Genomic DNA, 17,092 nt, shown 5'->3' with positions numbered 1-17,092 from the left:
AATTAGACCCATCAGGTATATCACTTCCTTATAACACTAAGTATAAAGACTCCCTATTACTTGACATGGCAAATAAAAAACCCACTATTCTAATCTTTCTATCAGTTTCCCCGTTTCATTTCTCCTCTACTCTAGATAGACACCCCACATCTGTGTTCTTCATCCCACAGCACGTGACAGCCTATCCATTTCTGCCTTCTGACTCTATCCAGGCTGTTCTTCCTACATTTTGCCACCAAAACTGATCTTGAAACTTTTCCACCAGGAAGTTTTAAAAAGATGGAATTTTCTACCTGCTGCTCACTGCATATTTAATTACTCTATCTTGTAACATTATATAGGAGTTTGGACTTGTCCATGTATTACTGTGAAAGGTAAGGTACTACTCTGGTGCCAGGTTTTAAGTCTAAGGCCAGAGCTCAAGTCCTAATTTTGCCTTTTGGTTCACTTAATACCCTTGAACCATGCTGAGATAAAACCTACACTTCACAATTTGTTGACTGATAGGTAAAGAGGTGGCACATCAAAGCATAATACAGAGGTATTTTACATTTTTTCCCTGTGATGTTTAAGGCAAGGTTCTGACATAAAGCACATGTTTACTAAATATTAATGCCCCACTATCATGCCATTAGGCCAAAGACTATTTTGCCTCCCTTCACCCTCCCCCCACTTTTTTTTTTTTTTTTTAAGGATACAATCTTACACTAGTTTGTTTCTCAAAGAAGAAGAGAGGAGAGTCTGGGCTGCCTCTCCCATCTATCTATCTGCCAGCTTTCCCCAAATATCCCTTTTAAGTAAAGTCAGGTTTAGGTGCTTGGTTAAGTTCAATTTAACACTGTGTGGCAGAGGCAATGTAAGTGTTCATTAAACCCCATTTCCTTTTCTACCAGGCACAAGCATTTTACTTCCCGGCCACCCCTGCAGTTAGGTGGGACAATGTGACTACACACCTGAATTCAGACTAAGGGAATGGGGTGAAAATGATGTACTCCACTTCCAAGGCTGGCCCCTGTGGTATCTCCAACAAGTCCACCACGGCTCTCCTCCCTTACCTAAGGCACATAGATTGGATGATTCCAAGGCAACCAGTGATGGTGGAGTCACAAGATAAAAGCCATGTCCTTCCATGATTGCAAGGAACAGACAGCCCACCCACTGGCCCCAGTTAACCCACTATACACTGACTTGTATGAAACATAAGCCTTTATTGTGTTAAACCGCTGAGATACTGGTTTCATTAGCCTACCCTAGTTAACATACCTTGTATTTATCAACAGTGGTAACATAAATGAAAAGAACCCCTAGACTTAGTTCCAGGACCTGAGATATAAATCCTGGCTGTACCACTCCCCCCACATATCCTATGATTGGATCCTATAGAATATGCTCTATACCCTTTCCCAATTACATGTCTAGCACATTCTCTTCTTTCTCATTATGAAGCCCTCTCCACTCTCCTCTGCCTCAAGACTTCTGTGAGGCATTCTCTGATTTCCCTCCCATACATTTATATTTCTTTGTTCCTAGTGCAGAGTATATTCCTCCATTTTAGCATCTCCTTCATTTGATTGCAAATATTTGTTGACTTGAGTTTCCAAAGACTGAGTCCTTGAATCCACGGTTAATTCCTTTGGGATCTCTGACCGCCAGCATTTAGTTATAGCGCCTGGCAAAAAAATAAATTTTTATTAAAGGAATGATTGTCACCTATGACCTTAAGTGAGTCACTTATTTTTTAAGTCTATAAAATTTTACAGAATTGTTGTGATAATGAAATAATGTGATTTGTAGATTATAAACAGATTTGTGGTTTATTCTGTTTTGTAGTCCCTTCTCATCTTTTTCAGTCAAATTTATCTTAATGCTTCATTCAAGGTAGCTCTGTCAATAGAAAAATAACGCAAGCGACATATATAATTTAATAATTTCAGTAGCCATACTTAAAAAGTGAAAAGAAGTAGGTGGAATTAGTTTTAATAATGTATTTAACCCTATATATGCCAAATACAGCTTATTAGCTCTTCGACATTTTGTTAATTCATCTACATCTGGTGTGCGTGTTACAACACATCTCTGGACTAGCCACACCGCGAGCACTCAGCAGCCACATGGGGCTAGTGGCTCCCGCAACCCGGACAATGCGGCTACAAGGCCTGCTTGAGAGAGCACAGTCTCGGTGAAGTCAACCTGACTATCTCTCAAGCGGAACGAGTGACTCCTCCTCAGTGCTCTCTCAAGCCCCCTATCCTTGCTGTCTTGAAACCTAGAAGTCAGTCAAGCTTTTCGAGGAATTCCGGACTGTTGCCGGGGAATTCGCTCTCACAGCGATTGTCTGGCATATAACGCGCGGTTATTAAATGTCGGGGTAATTAATGATCCCGTGTGCAAAGAACCCCATGGGAGGCCGAGGGGCCGGGACCGAAAATGGTCAGTCAGGGAGCGGGCGCGGGCGGGCGGCCACCCTAGGCGGGACCCCGATGCCTGGGCCCGCGGCGTCCTCAGGCGGGCGTGCGCCGAGATCCGGGGCTCCGCGGGCCCGGGCGCGGGGGACGTGGGGGCCGCAGCCCGCCCACCCCCTCACCCCCATACCCCCTCCCCCACGTCGCCGCCGCCGCTGCCGCCGAGCCCCGGAAGCGGGCGGGGATTTCCTGTGTCCGCCCCGCCCGCGCCCGCGCCCGCCCGGCCGCCGTCTCCGCCCGTCGCTGGCTCCGCGGCCGCCGGCTCCGACGAAGCGGAGGGCGGAGGGGAGGGGCAGGCGGCGCCCAGGAGGGAGGCTCGGGCCGCAGGCCAAGCCGACCGGGGTGAGTGGGGCCGGGCCGCAGGGAGTCGCGGCTGGAGGGAAGGACGCCAGGCTTCCCGGGGCGGCGGGTGGGGGCCCAGTCACCCATTGGGCGGGGAGGAGGATCGACGCGGCCTCCGGGTCGCTGCCTTAACCGGGGGGTCGGCCCCACTGACATTCTGTGCCCGCCCCTCGCCCTGGCTTCCCGGTCTGCGGCGTCGCTGTCAGGCCCCGCGGGTTCCCGCCGCTGTCACTCGCGCACAGGTTACCCCGTGGCTCCTTTCTCTTGACTTGCTCTTGCCTCCGTTCACGGGAAACCTGTTTTCTGAGCTCACTTCCCCTGCCCCAGCTCTGCCTCTCTCGGATTCTCTGAAATCTGACCCTCTCCAGGGGCACTGTGACAAGAAGGAGGGGAGAAGCAACCTTAACTCCGGAGCAGGCGCCCGTCCCGCTCCTGCCCCACCCGGGGCAGAGGGCAGGGTTCTCTGACAGAGCGCGACTCGTCCCTGTGCCCTTGGGCTGCTCCTCTCCCTACACCCTCCTTTCCCTGTCCAACAGCGCCCGCTGCAAAAACTTCCTTCAGCAGGTGCCCTGACCCTCGGGTATGTGAGGAAAAGTGGGAAGTGGGAGCCCTAGAACCCAGACTCCAGTAGGCCTGGGAACATCCTGGAGCCAGGAGAAACCTGGTTAGGGCTGACACCCTTAACTGCCCAGGTGCTGGCTCTGAGAGAGTGAACATCGGAGGAAATGCAGTGTGAGGATAAGTACCCACCCCCTTGTTGCTGAGATTTTTACCAGCGCTTCCACAGGTTTTCTGTCAGTGGTCTGGAGAGGCTCACCGCTAGCCCAGGAGGCTCTGCAGAAAGAGGCTTCCCATCAAGGGACTGTGCTGGAGAGATGGAGAAATGAGTTTGAGACAGGTGTCCAGGTATTACCTGTAGGTAAACCCTGAGGGAGGATATTCAAAGGGAGCTTGAGAAACAAAGAAGACCTCTAGTGAAGAGAGGGAATTGGTGCCTTATATGTTAAAAATAAGGCAAATACAGGGGCTGGAATTCAGAAGAGAGAGTTAAAATGGAAGTTTCCCTTTATTGCTTTATTGGGAATTTTCCTTTCTCATGAGAAGTCTCTGAAAAGGAAACCTCCTAAGCTGGGAATCAGTCCAGGATGTTCCCATGAGGCCCTGAGACTTCTTTGGACTTCTGAGATGAAAGGGTAATTTGTTGCCTTCCTGTGCATTGGTCTTAGGGTTGCCACCTACCTCTTTTGTCAAAGACAGTTAGGCAAGAAAATAAACAACTTGACATCTGTCATTACCTGTCCTGGGCTTCTGGGTTCCTGCAAATGTTACTGAATGGATATGAGTGAGCCAGGATAGTTAACCAAGGTTCTGACCTGTTTTTGGAAGCCTTTCACTGGCCCTGACTGCTGGAGTACTGAATAATAATCACACACACACACACACAAAATGTTGCCAAGCAGAAAGGACTCTGCAGTCTCATAGACTGTTTCTCTGCCAGAAGTCAGGGAAGCCCTTGTCACAACACATGAGACCTGTTCTGACTCCTAAAATGTCCAGAGAAAAGAAAAGCCCACAACCTGGTCTTGTGCACTACAGGATTATTGTTAAGAATTTTTGCCTGGGTGGCTCAGTTGGTTAAGTGTCTGCCTTGGACTCAAGTCGTGATCCCAGGGTCCTGGGATCGAGCCCCTGCTCAGCTTCTCCCTCTGTCCTTCCCCCTCTTATGCGCACTCTCTCTCTCTTTCTCTCTCTCTCTCTAAAATAAATAAATAAAATCTGTTAAAAAAAAAAAAAGAAAGAATATCTTTATCTAACCTGAATCTCTTCTCTTGCAATCAAAAGAATAGATCTATAGAGACAGAAACCATTTCTCTTTCTTGGTAGCATCATTCATCAGCTTTTTTCCCTAGACAGGAGAAAACTATGTCTATTGTTTTTAACTTTTCCCAATGGCCATATTTCCCATCCCTTTCTCCACTTTTGTTTCTTCTGATGAAACATATTCTGGCTTCTTCATACCCTTCTTTAAAACTGAATATATTTTGCTAATGAGATCTGACTGGTTCTTTCTTATGTCTCAGGTTATTTCCTATGTCTCAACTCACAGGATTGTTAATTCACCCACTGAGGGTTAGCATCATGTTAGCATCAACTATTTCCCCTTTATCCACTCTGGTTCAAACCCTTTTTTGTGTTCTTTTTTTCAATTAGAATCAATTCCTCACTGACCAATTTCTCCTATGAGAAATTTCTCCAATTTCTGAGTTATTGGTCTTTCCACCACATTTACTACCAGTTCTCATTTTCTGCATCAGATTCTCATTTTCTGCATCAGAGTGACAGGTTATGTCTCTTTGTTGAGGCTTAAGTGAGGTGTCATTTGGTTCAGTCTTATAAAGGAGGCGTGTGCTCCTTACACACACACACACACACACACACACACACACCTTTGGCTGGGTCTTCTACCTGTAGTAATCATTCTGAACTAATTGATGAGAATGGGATTTGTGGCAGAAAATCTTATATGTGATTACATCCATTTTTGTTGAGTGTAAATCAGTGCACATCCCATCCTACATGTGTCCAGATTGCTTACTTCATTGTATTTGTTGAAATTAAATGAATAGCTTTTGAATTTCCAGGATTGTTTTTGTTTGTTTGCTTGTTTGTTTTAATGAAGTTCTTCCAGCTGTCAGGGAGATTCTGTTTCTGCAATGAGGTCCCCAAAATAACTGTTAGTGGCTTTGCTGTTTAGCACCTGCTCACTTCTGAGTTCCTCCAAGAAGCTTGGCCCAGGCTCAGTTGATTGGAACACACCAAGCTTTTAAAGTTCATCTGCTATCAAGCTCCTCTTACCCAGTTTCATCTTTTTATCCCTGAGGCTGTTCTCCATAACTCCCTTAGGAATATCACCCCTTTCCATTTTTAATGGGCATATCTTATAATGAATTTGTTCCAGGTCACAATTTGGGTTTGCAGCAAAAATGCTTTCAGAACAGACTGCAGTCCTGGGGACAGGATGGGAGTCAATGAATGTCCAGCTGGATGGAGCAGAGCCTCAGGTGGAAAGGGGAAGCCAAGAAGAGGGGCCATGGAGAACAGCACCAGGGCCACTGGAACACCTATGCTGTGACCTTGAAGAGGAGCCACAGTCCCTTCAGGAGAAGGGTGAGAGCCTACAGGGTGTATGCGTGTTTGAGTACAGTAACCAGTACCAGGACTAGTCCATTTTTCCTGGCTTCCTGGGCCCTGGTCACAGGCATATAAGGAGCTCCTGGATTCTGTAAACCATAAAACTGGGCTTCTCCCATTTCTTGCATGATCACTCCCTCCACATGCTGCAAGTGCATGGTTAGTGGTATTGAATGTGGGAGACAAAGGAAGTGACAACAACTCCGATTACTGTTGAGAACACACCCAGTAAGATGCACTTTACTAGGTGAAAATTATATTCAAATAATATAAATTCAAAGCACAGCTAGCCTAGTGGAGATGGCTGACATATAAGCTCTACTAAAAACCACCTAATAGCCTTGTAGAACATTTTGAGTGAATGTCTCTTCCACTATGTGTATGCATTTGAGTTTTACCAATGGGCAAAGATATAGGAAAATATGACCCTTAAGCTCCTCTAACATGGGACCCAGGCTCTCACTGGGGAAGGTGGATGGTCCATTTCTAGTGGTTCCTCTTTCTCCTCTCCAGCTCAGTCAGCTCCCTGGGTTCCTGCCATTCCCCAGGAGGGGAGCACCGGAGATTGGGAGATGGCAGCTGCACTTCTTGCGGCAGGATCACAGGTGGGCTATCTGCTTCCCTTGGCCTCTCCCAGGGTCTCATCACTGTTGCCTTTCTAGCCTCAGCATCAGCCTATCGATTTGTTATCTCACATGATCACTAATGGTATCTTCACCTTATAACTGAACAGATTACCTTTCCACGGGGCTTATAATACCCTTGAAAAAATGAGTGGAGGCATGACAAGAAGAGGGGAATTCGTAGAGGTTAAGTTGTTTCTAATGGATCGCTATGCCATCCCTAGAGAGATTTTTTTAAGAACACTTTATTAATGTCCTTTAAGAAAAAAATCTGGAAAGATTAGGAAAAGAGGACCTGAAGGAAGCTTGAAAGAACATAAAGTAGGCAGGACTGGGTTGATAATGGAGAATTTATAGAAAAGAAGAGAAGATAGAAGTAAAGAGGGGCAGAGCCAGAGAGAGAAAATAGGTTTAGATTCACAAGGCACTGGGAGACCCAGGGAAAGATAATAATAGTAGTAGTAGCTACACTCCCAGAGTGCTTACCATGCTTGCAGTTCTCTGAATGCTTTATATATATTAACCCATTTAACCCTGAGAGAAACCCAATTAGGCCCATTTTACAGATGAGAAAATAGAGTAGGAAGAGATTAAGGCACTTGTGTAAGGACAAACTGCTAATAAGTGGCAGAGCTAGGAGTCATTTGGCTCAAGAATCTGGGCTCCTAACCACTATACTATGCTGTCTCAAAAGATAAGGATATGGCATGATGGGCGCAGGGCAAGAAAGAATGTTTTATCTAAATGATTTTGTGCTGATAGAAAAGGAAAGGTCAAGTGGTGGAAGAAGGGGCTAGTACCCAATTTCTGCAATGAAAAGAATAAGGCAAGTGAAAAAGACTGGGCAGACACCTGTAGTTAAACAGAGGGAGCAGTGAGTTCATGGTGCCTCCAACTTCCCATGGTCCCAGTGGGAAACTCCTCGAGAGACATTATCCTCACTCACTCACTCACTGACCATACTTTTGCCCATCTGCTCATTTATCTTTCATCAAAACTATATGCTTTACCCAGGGACCTCTGGGAAGTTCTTTCTCTAGATGCTGTCATGCCCTCTCCTCTACTACTTCAGCCTTTTACACTGGGATCACATTTTCCTTAAGGAACAATTACTGACAGATGATGCTACATTTTGTTTCAGGGCCTGGTAACCATCAAGGATGTGTCATTGTGCTTCTCTCAGGAGGAGTGGCGGAGCCTGGACCCTTCTCAGACAGACTTTTATGGAGAATATGTCATGCAGGAAAACTGTGGGATAGTGGTCTCTCTAAGTAAGCATGATCTTCCCTAGCCACTTTTAAAAGATTATTATTCTGGGAGGATGGAGCCATCTGCTCCAGAGTTATTGGATAGTGTCTATCTAGGGTTCTTTCCTTGGCTGGAAATCTGTCTAAGCTTTCACCAGAGAAAGAGCATTAGGACTAATCCAGAGAGAATGGAAATGAGGTGTCATTTCTTTCTTTTTTTTTTTTTTTTAAGATTTTATTTATTTATTTGAGAGAGAGAATGAGATAGAGCATGAGAGGGGGGAAGGGTCAGGGGGAGAAGCGGACTCCCTGCTGAGCAGGGAGCCCGATGTGGGACTCGATCCCGGGCCTCCAGGATCATGACCTGAGCCTAAGGCAGTCGCTCAACCAACTGAGCTACCCAGGTGCCCCAATGAGGTGCCATTTCTTAAAAACAAGAGCAAAATAATGCTGAATTATGGAGAAGAGAACTTTAGGTTCTTCTTGGTTGGGAATTGGGAGGTTCTTACAAAGCAGAGAGAAGGACATTTAAGTGATAGAACTGAGTCCTTGGAAACTCAGCAAGCCATCTAGGTAAGATGGGAGTGGGGGTAGGACAGCTGTGGTAGGGCTAATTAAGTGAAGTTAAGGACAGTTGGTCTGGAAGTATTTGAAATTTGAGTGGAAGGAAACAGACATGCTAGGTAAGAGAATATGATTTTCTAAGAGAAAGAAGAGGGACTTAACAGAAATGGGGACGGGAGAAAGGCCTGTATCTGGCCTTCTTTTATCTTCAGTTCCAAGGAGTAATCTACGAAACAGCTTTTTTTTGGAAATAGAATTACAGTTGAACTCACTGACATCTCTGTTTTCCTTTCCCATGGGCAGGATTTCCAATTCCCAAACTGGACATGCTTTCTCAACTAGAAGGAGGGGAAGAACAATGGGTTCCTGACCCTCAGGACTTGGAGGAGAGGGACATCCTGAGGGTCACATATACAGGTAAGCACCTAGAATAGACTTTCAGCCACTGCTTTCAACCCTCTTGGAATGTCATTGTTACGTGTCCATCTAATCCCTTCTCTGCTCAGTGAGTTACAGAGTCAAAAGTTTACAGATCTTTTTCTTCAAAGGCAAGACAGTGTAGCAGAAAGGTTTAGAAGGCAGACTCTAGAACCAAACTTTGTGGATTTGAATCCAGGCCCACACCTGGGAACCTTGGAAAAGTAACCCCTGTTTGGGTTCCTCATCGGTAAATTATTGTGATATTTCAATATGTTAACAGAGTAGAACAGTACCAGGCACATAATAAGCACTCAGTAAATGTTAGTTGTTGTTGTTACTGTTGATGTTATTGTTCAACCTCCCACCCATTGTGGAGATGCTTTCCGGAGTGTCTCTAGTATTGCTGACAGGTGGTCGCTTAGCCAGTAAGGATTGCAGCACATTTCTTTTCTTTTCTTTTTTTTTTTAAAAGATTTTATTTATTTATTTAACAGAGAGAGAGACATTGAGAGAGGGAACACAAGCAGGGGGAGTGGGAGAGGGAGAAGCAGGCCTCCCGCTGAGCAGGGAGCCCGATGCAGTGCTCTATCCCAGGACCCTGAGATCATGACCTGAGCCGGAGGCAGTCGCTTAACTGACTGAGCCACCCAGGTACTCCAACACATTTCTTAACTCTCTCCATCTATGCTTAGTCAGGAAAATGGAAGTAATTGTAATAAATAAATAAATAAATAACAACAATAGCATAAACCATTTACTAAGTGCTCACTATGTGCAGGTATTATACTACCTATCTTATAATATCTATCTTATAATTATTCCCATTTTACAGAAGAGGAAATGAAGGCTTACAAAAGTTAAGTGGGAAAGCTGAGATTCAAAATTGGGTAATCTGCCTCCTAAGCTTAGGTTTTTAACTTCTACACCTCTTGCCCTGTCTTGTACAACATTAGAGTCTGTTCTCCCAGCCTTTATGGGGTGAGGTTTAGGCCCTAACAGGAATCAGACAACTTCACGTGTGACTTGGGTCCCGGAGTACTCTCTTGTGACTCCCCTCTTGGGGTTGGTATTTTCCCTTCTCCACAGGAGATGGAAGTGAGCACGAGGGTGATACCCCTGAACTAGAAGCAGAACCTCCCCGAATGTTATCTAGTGTGTCTGAAGATACTGTTCTCTGGAACCCAGAACAGGATGAGAGCTGGGATTCCATGCCCAGGGGCTCCAGAGGAATGCTCCTGGGCCCACCTTTTCTTCAGGAAGATAGCTTCTCAAACCTTCTATGTAGCACAGAGATGGATTCCCTATTAAGACCACACACATGCCCCCAATGTGGGAAACAGTTTGTGTGGGGCTCCCACCTTGCCAGGCACCAGCAAACACACACTGGGGAGCGGCCCTACAGCTGCCTCAAGTGTGAAAAGAGCTTCGGGCGAAGACACCACCTGATCCGGCACCAGAAAACCCACCTACATGACAAGCCCAGCAGGTGCTCAGAGTGTGGCAAGAATTTCCGATGCAACTCCCATCTGGCCAGCCACCAGAGAGTGCATGCGGAAGGCAAATCCTGCAAGGGCCAAGAGGTTGGAGAGAGCCCAGGGGCTAGGAAACGGCAGCGTGCCCCACCAGTGCCAAAGTGCCATGTGTGCACTGAGTGTGGGAAGAGTTTTGGCCGACGGCACCACCTGGTGAGACACTGGCTGACCCATACTGGGGAGAAGCCCTTCCAGTGCCCTCGCTGTGAAAAGAGCTTTGGCCGTAAACATCACCTGGACAGACACCTGCTGACCCACCAGGGACAAAGTCCCCGGAGCAGCTGGGACAGAGGGACATCTGTCTTTTGAAATCTGTTTCTGCTGCAGCTGTGGTCACATCTATCAGCAGCTGGTGCTACCAGGAGTCTCTGCCAGAACTGCCCCTCTCCTGCACCCCAGTGGCCAGAATCATAAGCCCTGGCTCCATCCCTCGAAAGATGAGGTTCTAACACTGGCCAGACATTTCTCACCAGTTCTGTGAGATACCACATAAAATGGAGTTCTTTGGGCAAAACTTTTAGGAAACAATGCTCACTGCATGGGCTGATATTCAGCCCTAGCCCATTCTCAAGGGTACCACTTGAGAATCAGCAGTTTATGGCTGAGGTCCATTCTAAGTGGTTGGAGCCTATGCCATACCAGTTAAATATTTGAGTAACACCTTTGTATACTGTAACTATTATATCCTCTCTGTATATAGAGAGAAAGACCATATTAGCATGTTGAAGGCTCTGAGAACTTATTCGTACAGAGAATTGTTAAGCCTCTTTTAATGCAGTGTTTCCTAAATGGATTTGACCTCTGTCCTTTCTATTTCACATCCCACAGAACTGGTGACTCCATGAAACACACTGGTGAACACTGGGTTAGAGAGTAATGAGGAAACAGGAAAGAGATAGTGATCAGGCACCAGAGTCCCCTTTTTTTATTCAAATGAAAGCTGAGGGGCAGACCTCATTCCTGTGTGGGTCCATCACCCTTTCCCTGATCATCCAAATATACATCCACACTTCTTACCCCCACCTGCTGAAAAATAGAAACAAGAACATTTTCACCCTCTTATTCCAACTCCCTTCATCCTCCTCATACACATATTCAGATGAGAGATCATGCTACAATGCTAAGAGATGGACTTATACCCCCCCAAGGAACCCAGGCCCACATAGAAGAAAAAAATATTTATCCCCTTGAACAGACCCCTCTCCTCTTGACTGTGTCTTTTTGTGTCTATGTGTATCTGTGTGCAGGGTCTTTGAAGAGAGCATGCAAAGTGCAAACTGTACAAACTAGATTTTCTAGGGGCTGTTTTCTGGGGATGAGGGTAGTAGGGATTGTATGGGATTTTTTGTTTGTTTCAAGATAGGAAGTAAGCTGAGCGATTAAGGGAGCCCTCATGGAAGGGGTTAAGTGATGGGTTAAGCTGTGAGAGTTGAGGTGTAAAGCCTTCCCTGGTATTACTGAGATCAAGACAACTGTGGATATATATGTCTATGTCTAAATCTCTGGGCCACAGATTCTTTTTGCCTGGGAGAAGAGAGAGACACATCCTCAGTGAGGTGAGCTGTTTCTTGTTGATTTCAAGTAAGGTGCATATAGAAGCTTTATGCTGAGTGGGTTTCTTTGTCTTGTTTTAGTGCTGGGAAATTAGGACAGGAATCACAGTGCTTGCAGGTTGTTGTCATCTCTCTTATTTGACCTTGATTGCCTCATCAAGGAGACAGTTTTTCTTGAGGATCTCATTCTCCCAGAAACAGAACCTTAGGGGAAATGGCTATGGTTTAGCTTTTCAGCTGATGGGGGGCGGGGGGGTGTGCATTGGGTTTACTTCCCAATTCTGGGAAGGTAGCCACACTTAAGACTCTTAACTCCAGGACTTGCATAAGTATTCTAGCATCTGTTGGTTGATGAGTTGGTCATTGTTTTGCTTTATTGATAACGTGTTAATACCAATCTTATAATTTAAAAATTATCTTGTATGTAAGAGCAGTTTGGGGTTAGGAAGAGAGAGGAGCAAAGCAGATGAAAGTGGAATAATTTCTCTTTAATGCTTAGATTCTGGTTTTTCCTTAACACACTTATTTCTCAACCACAATTGGTGGAATTAACCAGAGAGGCAAGAGGAAGTAAGCTGCAACAATCTAGTTTAGTGATTGTCCCATTTGCTTAGGAAAAACTGGGTGAATCACAGCTCCTTAGAATTCTGGACCCAAATGGAGCTGAAAATAGGGTCATTTCGTTGACTGGGCTTCTTAGAGTGGATATGACTTGAGCAACCCAGCCCCCAACTCCGTTCTGCCACTCAGAGCAGCCTTCCTTCTTTGCCTGGAATGCACTTCTCTTGCTTACGTTCCTACAAATAGAGCAAAATGGCCAGCCCTTTGTAAGGTCCTCAGAGCCAGGAGCATTTTAGGATTAGAGATACCCCAGGGTATAAGAGAGTATTGGATTCCAGTGGTAAAACCGGACTGTGCCATTTCTTTTACCCTCTCACTATGCCTCATTCATTAATGCAGATCAGCTCTATGTAAGCAATGGTTCAGAACCTGTTTTAGATCACAGACCCTTATGAGACTCTGATAAAAACCAGAAACACCCTTTTGAGAAAAACAGACATTAGCAGTTCACTCTGTTTTATATACACATTTAGCAGGTTCAGAGCCCATCCATGGAATAACTAAACTCGGGTCATTGGGAGTTACCCTGACCCAATATGATCATTTATATATTTGTGTCAAAAGTTACAAGGCAAGGATCACTAAATATTTTAAGAACTAAGATACCAGAGGCCGTAGGGTATAAAGACAGAGTCTAGTCTTTAATGACTAGAAGAGTATTGCTGATATTCTACTCTATGTTTTTTTTTTTTTTAAAGATGACAAGCTGACAAATGGAGCTCCTCACAAACCTTATTTTAAAGACTTGTGGGAGGTGACTCTCTGTACTATCAGATCACGCATCTTAATAACCAAATGTTAACCTCCAGCAGTTGATCTGTTTTAGTAATTGTAAGGATAGCAAGTAAAGCCCCCAAAGTGTGGGTGCAGTCATAGCACCCAAATGAAAGGCATGATGGAGTCTAAGAGCTTTCTGCAGAAAGGACATCCCTTTAGGTCATTTCTGGTATACCACTGTCTTCTCTACCTCGGTCCAATACCACTTCCCTTGGACGAAAAAATAAAATAAGCAGCAGCCATCAGATGGGTGAATAGATTTGAATGATTTTTCCCACAGGGAATCTCCCATCTTTCTCCTAACTGGCTTTGCCACATGTCCACCCTACCCCCTTTAAATAAAAAAAAAACCTGTCTCTGTGTTCTCTCTGGGCAAGTGTAAAATGGGGACGTCCATCTTCAGGAACCTGTCACCTTTTCCTTCTGCGGTGCCTCTACCCTGTTCAGGGCCCAAATACCTCCCCTTTGTCCCCCCATCAAAGTATGTCTGCAAAGAATCCCTTCAAAGTGTTAGCTTTTCCCAGAGTTATTTACATTTTTTTTTTATTATGTTAGTCACCAGAGTTATTTGCATTTTAAGCCTTAACACTGATGTAGAAGTGGAAGGCAAAAGTTTTCCCTTGTCAAAGTGATGTTGTGCCTTCAGGGAGCTAAAGGTGTGATAATTTGTGACAAAATCCTCTCCTTTCCTGCACTCCTGCACTCAAACTACTGTTTCCTTATTTCCATCAAGGGCAAGGTGAGTCCTGACTCAGAACCAGAGATGCCAGGAGACATGTTCTTTCCATCTCTGTTCAGATGAGTGCACTGGATGGGGATGAGTGGGGCTGGACAGTAACAGAAGGTGAAGTCTATTCCCTTAGACCCCTTAGAAATCCTGAGCTGGCAAAATTTCCTTCTATTCCTGGGAGTGCTCTATTAGGTCTTGGGTCTCAAAATGTGGTCTCTGAACCAGCAACATCAACATTACCTGGAAACTTGTTTTAGGAATGCATATTCTCAGGCTCCACCCCAGACAAACTGAATCAGAAACTCTGAGAGTGGAGTCCAGCAATCAGTCTTCACTTGCCTTCCAGAATATCTGATGTATGCTAAAGTTTGAGAATTACTGGCCAAGAGATTCAAATTCCACTTCAATCAGTGGTACCTCACCCTCTTCAAACAGGGAGAAAGGGGAATCTTGTCAAATTTATTTTCTGCAACCCCTCAAGGCTAGTTTGTCCTCAGTTCTGGTTTCTTTGAGTCCCCACCCTTAAATCAGTGACAGGACTGGGTTAGTCAACAATTTTAGAAACTGTGGTGGGGCCACTACCAAACTGTTGTGACTGATTGGGGCTAGAGCTTCTACAATGGACACTGAGGATTCATGGGTCCAGAAATCTGAAAGGACAAAAAGGAGCAGGCACCTCAAAGAGGGGAAATCCAATGTAAAACTGAAAAACCAACATCCAAGGAAATAGTCTTCCTTTGCTAGTTACCTGGTCCTTCTCCTGGCCTAATAAGTTGGCCTGGAGGCATTCAAGGTGAACATTTAGCTCAGGATAGAGAGTAAGGCCAGCTCTCACAAACCCTTAAAGAACCAAGTTTTCCAACCTCACAATTGCATTGGAGATCAATGAGGTACCATGCAAGGGATTCCTAACCATGATTTGGCCTACCCTATGGGCAAGGGCAACAGAAGCATTGGAGAGCCCCCAGGACACAAGAAAGAACCAAGCTCATTTAGTAATATGTGACACAGCGAGATTTGAACCCAGACTCTGTTTATCAGGTAGAGTTGTAATCGATTAAGCCATGGCACCTATGTCAAAAATACATTTCCTGCTTTGAAGATTCTGTCCAGTTCAGACTGCAGGAAGGGACCTGTCTGGCAGGCCCTGGTCCCATTACCCCCTCTAGCTCCTCTCCTAACCAAACCCACGAGGACAGACTGAACTGACTGTTGCAAACCCACCACCCCTGTGGGGCTCTCCCAAGATCAAAAGGCTGGAGTTTGGGGGGAGGTGATCAGCCCCTCTCCCCAAGATGGAGAAACTTGGCCATAGTTTTCTTCAACTCCAGGCCTCAGGGAGGAGTCCCTGCCTCCATTTTCCCAATAATGGAGCTCCTTGTCCACTCTTCACTCCCACTTCTCTTTTTCTGTTAGTTTGGTTTGGTTTGTTTTTTTGTTTTACCTGGGGAATGCCTCACCTTCCCAAGGGTATTTGTTCTTCTACTCCCTATCCTTCTCTTTCCATCATAGTTAATTCTCTTCAAGCTTCTAGCCAATTCTGTTCCATTAAGAGCCCCCTGTCCCTCTGCCTGTTGTCCAGTTTGTCAGCTTTAAGCCTACAAAGCAGGGTCAATTACTCATACTTCCCACTTTCTTCCCTCAAATCCTTGGCTTGGCTCTAGCAACTCAGCTGCTATCTTACCACTCTGCATCTCTTCCTGTCTCTCTCAACCTTCCTCACACACCCTAACCTGGCCAACGGGTTGTCTATACTGCCAAGTCCAGGCCCTGCACTCCATTCCCTGCAGGCTTTTTCCCTTGATGTAGCTTCCAAAGTGGATTTCTACTTTTTGCTACTTTGATTTGCTTAGTCCCTTCCTGTCTCTTGTGGTTTCTGAGAATCAGTCTCAATTCTAAAGCCATTTTTGGCCAGCTCACTATGTGCCAGGCACTGGCTGTTCCAGGCCTGGGAGGTCAAGTGTTAACACAGTCCCTGTACTCAGCATGTTCCTCAGCTGAGCCCTTCCCTGGCACCACTTTCCTGCCATGCCTCACAATACTGCCACCACGGCACCTCATTCAGGAAGCTTTGGAGGTGTATGCCCACTTGCCATCCAGCCCAACTGCTCTGTGCCTGCCAGATTTCTAGCTGTTGTCTGACTTGGTTCCCTCTGATGGACTGTGAATTTCCCATGGGTTACCCACTGGGGAACTTTGTCTGTATCCTGAGGGTCTCTAATATGTTCCTGTGGTCCCTGTCAGTTGAATAAAGGTCGTATTGACTGTATCACTGATTTCATCTCTCAGTCCTCTCCTCTCCTCTTTCCTCCATTCTCAGCTCTTCTCTGGTGATCAAAAAGCTGCCACAGAGTGGGGGACACCAGATAGCTCTGGGGGGAGTTACACAGCCATGTGTGAGCCCCTTCACTGCCCCTCCCAAAAACATAAACCTTAAGATGCCACAGTTAGGCCTCCCCATTTCCCTCTTGGTGTCCTGGCTTCCAGATGTCCCTCCCCAGTTAGCTGGTCTTAACCCAACCTGGAGATGAGGGAAGCAGAGTACTGAGCAGGACTAGGCCTAGGGTAAGGCAGGTAAGGGCCTAGGGAGCAAATTTAAGGAGGTCCTCCATCTCAGGGTCATTCAAGTGCTGACCCTGCTCTTGGGAGCCCCTTAAAGTGGTAAGCCGAGTCTAGAGACTGAGGTGATGGTGGTGACTGTGGCTTGACCCCCTAGGCAAATTTACAATAATTGGCGATGTGAGGGGAGCCAGAGGAGGCATGCACAGATGGGGTTAGGCAGGAGCTGGGTCCACCAGACATACTCACCTTTGTGGGTAAAGAGGATGGGCATATAGCAGAGGGTATCAAGAGAATAAGGTAAGAGAAAAAAAACAGTGTGGGAGAAAACATGGGAAGCTGGCATGGAAATTGCCAGCCTCTGACCCACTGACACAGCCTCCCACCTGTGGAGCTTCCTGGGGTGTGGGAAAGAGGGGAAGGAACCCTTCCTTGGGCCTTGAGTGCAACCCAAAGGCTTGGCTCTTCCT

General features: G+C 45.9%; 1 protein-coding gene across 1 annotated transcript; it reads left to right on the top strand.

The window, feature by feature from the left end:
• The first annotated feature begins 2,673 nt into the window (after positions 1 to 2,673).
• On the top strand, positions 2,674 to 16,332 carry ZNF641 (zinc finger protein 641). Its single transcript, XM_081821556.1, has 6 exons — positions 2,674 to 2,804; positions 5,764 to 5,972; positions 6,510 to 6,601; positions 7,761 to 7,890; positions 8,734 to 8,847; positions 9,937 to 16,332. The coding sequence occupies exons 2-6, from the start codon at positions 5,789 to 5,791 to the stop codon at positions 10,689 to 10,691; spliced, it is 1,275 nt and encodes a 424-aa protein (XP_081677682.1). The 5' UTR covers positions 2,674 to 2,804; positions 5,764 to 5,788; the 3' UTR covers positions 10,692 to 16,332.
• Positions 16,333 to 17,092: the final 760 nt, after the last annotated feature.

Source organism: Leptonychotes weddellii, chromosome 5 (genome assembly GCF_054177405.1).
Source record: "Leptonychotes weddellii isolate Sample4059 chromosome 5, ASM5417740v2, whole genome shotgun sequence".
NCBI classification, from domain to species: Eukaryota; Metazoa; Chordata; class Mammalia; order Carnivora; family Phocidae; genus Leptonychotes; species Leptonychotes weddellii.
The sequence above is the reverse complement of the archived record's forward strand: the minus strand, read 5'-3'. Positions and strand labels throughout refer to the sequence as shown.